This window comes from Neolamprologus brichardi, chromosome 23, assembly GCF_056152115.1.
Source record: "Neolamprologus brichardi isolate AB-2024 chromosome 23, ASM5615211v1, whole genome shotgun sequence".
In the NCBI taxonomy this organism is placed as follows: domain Eukaryota; kingdom Metazoa; phylum Chordata; class Actinopteri; order Cichliformes; family Cichlidae; genus Neolamprologus; species Neolamprologus brichardi.
This window is the reverse complement of record NC_142125.1, coordinates 11392452-11401360: the sequence shown is the minus strand read 5'-3', so window position 1 is coordinate 11401360 and position 8909 is coordinate 11392452. Positions and strand designations below refer to the sequence as shown.

At 43.8% G+C, this 8909-nt stretch overlaps 1 protein-coding gene across 1 annotated transcript; it reads right to left on the bottom strand.

The window, feature by feature from the left end:
* Positions 1 to 468: 468 nt before the first annotated feature.
* On the bottom strand, positions 469 to 8828 carry fkbp8 (FKBP prolyl isomerase 8). The gene is made up of 9 exons (XM_006790338.3): positions 8713 to 8828; positions 7914 to 8175; positions 7614 to 7783; positions 7411 to 7499; positions 4580 to 4800; positions 4209 to 4381; positions 4046 to 4123; positions 2003 to 2140; positions 469 to 1844 (listed from the first exon to the last, which is right to left on the bottom strand). The coding sequence occupies exons 2-9, from the start codon at positions 8161 to 8163 to the stop codon at positions 1758 to 1760; spliced, it is 1206 nt and encodes a 401-aa protein (XP_006790401.2). The 5' UTR covers positions 8164 to 8175; positions 8713 to 8828; the 3' UTR covers positions 469 to 1757.
* Positions 8829 to 8909: the final 81 nt, after the last annotated feature.

The window sequence follows — 8909 nt, the reverse complement described above, 5'->3', positions numbered from 1 at the left end:
TTTATAAGCTGGTAGTGAGAGCTGCTGTGATGAAAGAAGTACAGGAAATAAGTCCAACAGAGGGACAGCTCAGAGTCAGAGAGATGAGGTGGTTTGCACATGTGCAAAGGAGGGAGAGTGGATATCCTGGACAGAGGATGATAAAGATGAAGCTGCCAGGCAGGAGGAGGAAAAGATCAGCCCAGAGGAGGATCATGGATGTAGGGAAGGAGAACATGCAGAGGGCTGGTGTGACAGAAGAGGATGCTTGGATAGGAGGAGATGCTAAGGGGAACCTCAGAATGGAGCTGCCCAACTATGAGTCTGACTTGAAAACAGGCAGATGATCTGGAGCATGTTCTCTACGTTCTCTATTAAAAGACATGGACGCAGCAGCGCAGCTGCGGTCCTTTTATGAATCAGTGCAACCGTCGATATCTGTGAAACACAACTGCAGAAAGTGACACACAAAGGAAACCGTAGTCTCATGACCGACATGTTTTATTGGGATCAATACAAAATTAACAAATGCATGGAATGGCATAATTACTTTAATCAGCAAGTGTTACGAGTCGATGCGGCTACCAGCTACTCTGATAAAAGCACAGATTTACTGGAGTCTCATTTACTCTAGGTAGGAAAGCAGTAAAATAAATTAACACCAAATGGAACTTAATTTAAGGCAAACTACATAAAAAAAATTACAAAGGTGGAAAAAAAACAAACCCACGCACGCACTCAACATTTGGTCTTAATTGTGATACTGAGGTATAATTTACTGAAAATGAAAAATAAACTCCACTTTCACCCATCTGCTGAGAAATTAACTGTACCGTACTCTGCTGTCACTTTAAAGGGAAAAACTGCATCTCAATTAGGGGGAAAAAAAAAAAAATATAGATCTATATTTCTCTTTTTCTGGCGGTTGAATGATGGTACACATGACCGAGGATGAATAAATCTCCTGGTTTTAAAATGTAATCCAGCAGTCATGTGCTAAATAATGTATGCTGCCTCTGATTGTTGCTTTCCCTCTGCTTTCAGAGAGGTGTCTGCGTTACCTGCGACTCTTCGTGAGGTGTTTCTCACTTGCAGGCTCCTTCGCAGTTCCTAATGACGTGGGCACAATTTTAAGACCATCTCTCCGCACCCCCACAAAGTTCAGCGTACACCCACCAACTTAAACATATCCAAAGACCGCAGTACTGCTCTACAGGTGTTTCAATAATAGTGTGTATGTGTGTAGAATCAGTACAAAGGGTCACAGAGGTAGTGCACAATGTTCATCATCATTAGAAACGTGCGTGTGTGCGCCATTAGAAAGTGAAATTGTATCTCTTGCATAATAAATATTACTTCAAATGCACAATCTGACACTGAACTATAGCAACAAATGGTAACATTTCACAGCAGCTGATTTCTTTTTTCTTAAATCTATTTTTACAATTTTCGCTTCAGCGTTCCGATAATCGCTTTGAACTACCAGACTGGAAAAACGATGGCAGCAAAAGAAAAGATTCAAAACGACAGATATTAATAAACCTACACATTTACAAGGTTGGAATTACATCTCCCATATTAGATCATTACCGATGACGTCGAATTTGTCACAAAGTTCTCAAACATAGCAGAGAGGAGAGAGTGACGGCGAAGAGGCAACTGACCGACTGACATTTCCACCTCCTTTGACCAAAGGTCAGAAGGCACTGCCAGATGTGCTTTTGTGTTTCGGCTGGCCCGCTGCGTGGGACTGGTCAGGCCGTCGCTACAGGTTCGCATCAATTTCTAGCAGCTATGACAACAGATAAGGCTACGCCACCGATGGCTACTGCAGTGGCGCCAAAAAGCCACTTCCAGCTGAGACCCTGGGGAAACAGAAGTAGAGTGCATGTTAAGCAAGTCGAATGATTTGTTGACTCACTGAAAAGCTCAAACAAACAAAACTCCACATCCTGTTTTATTGGTAATACTGATTAAGTCTGCGAACCGCAGGTTTAACTCAGCTTTTTAGCGACAGTCTCACCCATGATGACTTGGCGCGTGGTTTCTGCGTGCTGCTGTTATCAGAGGGGTTACCGAGCATCTTCTTATACATGGCCTGCTCTGCTCCCCGCTGCTCCGAGTGCTTCTTCACCAGCTTGGAAAGCTCAGCGTGGATCGTCTGCACACAACAGGCGAGACAATTAGACGATTCAAAGCTGCTCTTCAGTCTAGCACACCTGCTGACGTGCAGGACACGCAGCCGGAGTGCCGATTTCTGCGTCCCACGTACGTCAGGACGACGATAAGCAGAAAACACAGCTTTGCAAGAGGAATACGACCAATATTTTTCAGTACTGATGAAACACTTAACATAATCGAATCCTGGTGAAACATGAAATTTGATTTGTGTATGCATGTTTTTGTCTTCCAAGAAATCATTTTGCCCACATGGTGACAATTATTCCAGGATATGGGTCTAGTTATTGTTCCAGGATGGTCTGCTACATGAGTCACTTGCTAATGACTAAGCAAACTAGCTTTTTCAGACACAAAAACTTTTTCTGCTTAGTAAAACAACCTGATCAAAGATTGAGTTTACAGTAATGTTCACTTAACCGTGTATTCTGTCTGTGGAAATGTTTCAACACAGAGGATTTGTCAGTTTCCGCCTAAGACGCCGCAATGGTACCATCAACCGCTCACCAAAGACACAAAACTGACAGATGACTAACTTGTCCCTGAGACAAATGATAAGGGTAAACTAAACATCCTGTTCTAGCAGCACGTGTGTCCAAACGCTGTGCTGAGACGTTCGAAGGCCGTCTAAATTGGACCCGTCATATCCGCATGTCATTTCAAAAAAGTAAATAGACAGGAAAATCATCTCTCACGCATCCGAGTTTGAGATGGGGGTGTGAATGGCTGACACCAGTGAAGAAAAAAAAAGCAGACAGTGTGTCTATTAGAGAAGAGGACGACAGTGCGTCATCCTGTCACTTCATACGCCTGCGCCTGTCCAAGACCGCCTCATTTATTATAACGAGAGTGCCGCGGTATTGTTGACGCTTCTTGCTGTTAGAACACGGGTTATTTAAGGAGCCTTTTCAGCTTTTGTGGCATATTTTAGCATTAAAAAGGGAAATATAGCACCAAATTAGAAACATGGTGACACACAATGATGACTCTTATGAAATCTGAATTCTTCCCCCCCCCCCTCCCAGGTTTAATTCAGTTTCTTAATCTACTTTGTTTTTAAATGTAGCTTTGGTACGTTTCATTTTAATACCTCTGGTTTATTCCATTTGCTACACCTCTGTACTTGTTTCAGATTTGCAGATATCAGACATTTAGCTGCATTTCCCCAACTACTCTCACAGGCCCATTAACTTAGCAATTCACCCGAGCCGCAGAAACACTCCATTATACTTGCACTGTGTGTGTTGGCTGAAAAGAGGTATGCAGGCCATGTGCTGTTTGACAGATTTGTGTAGGACTGAAGTGGGGAGTTCTGGGCACGAGCACCAAGCTGCTGCAGCTTACAGCTGATCCAAGAAGCCCACACGTTTAGACGAGCTTCGTCAAACGGCCTCGCGTAGCCAAAGAACCACGTATACCCGGCTGTATAAGCAGAACAGAAACAGTGTTTATGTGCTGGATGTGAGTAGAACCTATTCACATCAACAATCTGGAGACGGACCCATTAAACTGATCAATTGGCTCTACAAACAGAGATACTTTACCCTATAGCCCCATCTGCTGGCCATAAGAACACAGTTATTTGTCAACACCACAACATGTAGCCAACATTTAATCACAGGAGTCCAAAAGTAGGGGCAGCGGTGATTAGCACTGTTGCTCCAGGTACTCTGGATTCCCCTCACAGTCCAAAGTAACTGGTGATGCTGAACTGCCCATAGGTGTGAATGTGGGTGTGAACGCTCGTCTGTCTCCGTGTTAGGCCTGCGACAGACTGGCGACCTGTCTACCCCGCCTCTTTCCCCTCATGTAGCTGAGATAGCGCTCACCCAACCGCCCGCAGGACCCTGATAAAGATAAGAGAAAGAGAATGGATGGCCAAAAATACCTTGTTGCTTGGTTCCAGTTTAAGTGCCTTCCTTAAAGTCTGGATGGCTTCTGTGTATTCACCTTGCAAGGCCAGTACCTAAAGCAAAGACAGGTACCTGTGAATAAGAGAACCAACGAGTTTACTGACAGAAGGAAACCAAAACCACGAGAGCTATGCGCACCTTGCCCATGCGGAAAAGTGCCTTTATGTTGTCTGGCTGGTGTTCGAGTGCTGACACGCAGGACTTGAGCGCTGCATCGTAGTGGTCCAGTTTCAGCTGAGAAGCAGCCATGTTGTTTAGACACTTCACTTTCACATCCAAAAGTCCCTCTTCCTCCTCGGGGGTGATGTCAACTACAGCAGGAACAAAAGAAGAAGAAGTTTAAAAAAAAAAAAAAAAAAAAAAAAAAAAAGAACAGTGCAAGTTATTATTCAAATGGTGCGTCATTACATTAGAGGAACACTGGTTAAGCTATTAATGTCTTTTCACTACAACAGCCAAATCCAAATTTACAGGAATGCATCGTCAACGTGAGCATCGGCAGATCTCACCTTTAGAACTAGACTCCGTTATCTGCAGGGCAATGCTATACGAATTGACAGCAAAGGCGTAGTCTCCGCGCTGATAATGGGCATTGCCCCGCTCTCTCTTTCGGCTGGCCAGGGCAATCTTCTCCGCAGGGGGTAGCAGCTCCAGGTCTGGAGCATCAGTAGCTTCCAGCAGTTTCACTTCTAGGGACAGCTCAGCATTTGCAGGAACTGCAGGTTCAAGACTAGAAAGGGAAAGACAAACAATCAGAGGCAGGGTTTAAGAGAGTAAAAGTCAACAATCACTGGATTACACAGGAAACAGGACCTGTCACATGTCCCCGCATAGAACGGAAAACTGTTTTTTGTACAGTAAAAAGTAGGTTTAGCTTTTTAAAATGTAGTGCTTGGATGCGTTTTTTTTTTTGGTTTTTTTTTAATCGACATTTAAGTCTGCATTAGAGATTAGCTTAACCTGTGCACAGAGCCATCCAGGTTTGCTTCAGCGTTTGGAGATGTATTTCTTTAGGCGTCCTGATGATGGATCACTTACATTTCTAAAAAGATGCTTAAAAAATAAAAAAAAATCTCCACAGAACAGCAGCCTCTGGCAGCAATATTAAAACTGCTGAATGAAGGGTAGTTTGGTCCGAGGAAAGAAACCACTGCACTTTTCTACATAATGAAAAGAGAAAAAGCCTGCAGTGCAGAGGAGCACTACGGCTTTCCTTCAATTTTCAGCTCATATGAAAGTTAGGAACTTCATTATGGTCACAATGTAGCACTGCATCAAAGACGCACATAATCAAATGAAGAAAGAAAAAAAAAAACGCAACCTAAAAATCTTCTGAAATAAAAACATGGACTTCTTTATGAACTGAAGACCAGCAGTGACGGGTACAGCATCACTCTTCTCACTCGCTCCCTCTCTCTTTTATTAACACACACAAGTGTTACATTGTCATATTACTACATTTTCTTATATAAAAGTATTCTGCAGCTATTGAAAACATTGCATTAAAGTTTACAAGCAGTAATTAGATACATCCACAGACGATTAAACACTGCTGCGTTCGCGAGTCTAAAAATACTCTCAGGTTTAATGAATGCGCAGCATCAATAAAGCGTTTCTTTGAGATGCCACCAGCTACTGGGCAGACAACAACGCCTCTCTGTGTCTCTCTCGAGATGGGCGATATAAACAAAAATCAGAAAGATGAGAGCTTCACAAACCAGTGTGACTCGGCAGCTCTGTGGGGAATGACGGGGTGTGCAGTGCCATGAAAAATTATTTCCCCCTTCCCAATGTATTATTTATTTGCATATCTGTCACATTTCAATGTTTCAGATTAAACTAATTGGGGGGGGCTATCCAAACCTACCTGCCCTGTGTGAAAAAGTAACTGCTCCCCTTGTGAAATGATAAATGAACTGTGGCCTGATCACTGTCAGAGCTGCTGAATCACTTCAATAGAAGCTGTCTGACAAAGTGACGCAGGCTAAAAGATCTAAAGAAACAGCTGAGAAACAAAGTCACTGACATCCATCAGTCTGGGAAAGATTACAGAGACATTCCTGAGGCTCTGGGACTCCAGTTAACCACAGAGAGATCCATTATTCACACATGGAGAAACTGGGAAAGGTGCTGAACCTTCACAGGAGTGACCGGCCAACCAAAATTCACCCAAGAGGTCACAGAAGAACCAGAACAACAAGGTCAGAGGTCATGACTCAACCATAAGAAAGAGACTGGGCAAAAATGGCCTTCATGGGAGAGTCCAAGGAGAACACCACTGCTGACCAAGAAGATCACAAAGGTTCGTCTCACATCTGCCAACAAACAGCGGGATGATCCCAGAGACTCCTGGGAAAATCTTCTGACTGATGAGACAGAAGCTGAACTTTCTGGAAGGTTTGAGTCCTGTTACATCTGCATCAGACTAACAGCTTTTCATAAAGAGAACATCCCAGCAGCAGGTGGACACAATGGTGGTAGTGTGATGGTCTGGGGGGCTCTGCTGCTCCAGGACGTCTCGCTGTAACTGAGGAAACCATGAATTCTGCTTCATACCAGAAGGAGGATGTCCGCAAATCACTTCATGTCCCGAAGCTTAAGCGAAATCAAGCAGCAGAGCAATGATCCAAACACAGCAACAAGTCCACCTCTGATTGGCTCAGAAAGACTAAATGAATGTTTTGGAGTGTCCAGGTCAAAGTCTGGACTTAAATCAGACTGAGCTGCTTCAGTGGGACCTTAAACAGGCGTTCATGCTGGAAAACCCTCCAATGTGTCTGAATTAAAGCATTTCTGCAAAGAAGAGTGGGCTAAAGTTCCTCCACAGTGACGTGAAAGACTCACTGAAGGCATCACAAATGCCTGGTGGTGGAACAGCCAGTTATCAGGTTTAGGGGGTAATTACTTTTTGATTTTTGTTGTTTGATTGTTGGGTTTTCCCTGTTCCTGTTACAATATTAAATCACTATGAGATTATTATTGTTATTCATTATTGTAGAAGGATTCCTCTGTTTTAATTGGTTAAGATAAAGCTCTTTATAAACCAGAACCACACCAATAGATCGGCTAATATTAGCTATGTGCCGATACAGCCTTATCGGCCACGATAACCCTCACTTAACTCTAAAAACTATTGTGAGAAACAGTGGCACAAGCCAAGACCTGTGCTCTCCAAAGTGTGATCAGAAAGTCACTAAAGCTTCATTAGATAAGTGGACAAGACAGAGAACTGAAACCCACTTTTAAATGAATTAGCATTGTGAGAGGGCCATTATTAAACTTTGATGCAAAAGAGTTTAAAAATAACAACATGCAAAAACAGCCTCAAACACTTCCTTACCTTCCTCTGGCACCATATGCATATTTGGCATCAGTCTGGATGAGCGCCTCCTCTCCCATCGCCATGAGCTGGACTGTCAGATCCAGTGCCTGAAAAGGAGAAAAGCTCTCTTCAGAAAATTAAGGAATCACACATGAAGTGTGCAAACTCTGCACACAAACTTCTGCAAAGACCATTAATAAACTAATCTAACAGGTCTTTACCTGGATTACATCACCATCTCCCAAAGTGAAAGAGAGATCAGGCTTCTCCTCTACTAAAGTCCCGTCCACCAGGCTCGTTTTAAGATGGATTTTCACATTCTGTCCTTTCTGTGGTCGACTGTCTCGCCCTTCGCCTTCCTTCAGGACTTTTTTCTTCAACTGCCCGTTACCTGGAATCAGACACAGTCACAAGTATTACAACACTGACCACTGTCCATATCAGGCTCAATGCCCATCACTAATCAAGGAAAGTGCAGCACAGCCTACACTGCTGTGGAGCACATCATGGGTCCTACATACCCAAAACATCCAGCCATTCATCGACTTGACCTGTAGGGTCGGGGTCAGCGTTTGCATTTTCTGAATTTGTGGGTTTCACCTTCCCTTCCCCGGCATCTTCCAGAGGAGGCGGCTCGTCGTCGTCAATGTCTTCCTCCTCTAAAACCTCGAAGTCTTCTCCGCTGTCCAACAGCGACGTTTTGCTGTTCTTCTTTGCTGATTGCGCATTATCGTGGCTATCCGACTCCATAATCTCCTCTCTGTCAGTCATTAGCAGACCCTTCTGGTAAAAAAAAAAAAAGACGGGAGACAACGTCAAAAATGATCCTTTGCCTAACTCTTAATGTGTGTGCCCTCCCAAAACACTGAGTCCAATTCAGATTAAAGCCCAAAAACAGTGTTTAAAGATCCCCTGTCAGTCACACACCACTGAGCTTGTTACAGGCTAACAGCACTGAAATAAAACCTGCTTTCGCTCTGAATCGATCGGGATTATTGATCGATTTTAGCGTGATGTGATGCGATTTCACCTCAACATTACATGTTAACTGTTGTTCTACAGCAAGAAAGCCAACCACACGTTTCCAGAAGTTTCTAACAAGTTGCCCTGCTGTCATGTGTTCCCACACGGATGGCAGGCTGCTGCTAGCACACGTTAGCCGAGGATGTACAGCTAGCTAGCTGCTAGTTGTCAGCATTAAATTAGCAATTTTTTACTGTCTCTGAGTGTTTATCACTGCTTATACCGATCCCCGGTGGAGTGAGTCAGAGTTAGGGATTTTATAATAAAAAGCCTGTATCAAAACAACCGGACACTTACCCTGAAATTGTCTGTGAAGAGCCGTGTTTTGGTTCTGAGCAGTCTCCTTTAGCTCGCAGTGCTGAAGTTAGGTTGCTGTTGGGGAACATGAAGCCAGTGAGACCTGGATGTGTCGCTGCATACCAATATCAACCTGACTTCGCCACGATCTGTTAACAGCCCCAAGCAGGCTGCTTCCTGTTAACCTTGAGACCCTG

What these genes read in the sequence shown, in the direction of transcription:
- fkbp8 (XM_006790338.3), bottom strand. Translation starts at nt 8,163, where the DNA reads ATGACTGACAGAGAGGAGATTATGGAGTCGGATAGCCACGATAATGCG. An exon ending in GCATATGGTGCCAGAGGAAG is followed by an intron (nt 4,801 to 7,410) that starts GTAAGGAAGTGT and finishes TTCCCTTTCTAG; the next exon opens with TCTTGAACCTGCAGTTCCTG. An exon ending in AACGGAGTCTAGTTCTAAAG is followed by an intron (nt 4,382 to 4,579) that starts GTGAGATCTGCC and finishes TTCCTGCTGTAG; the next exon opens with TTGACATCACCCCCGAGGAG.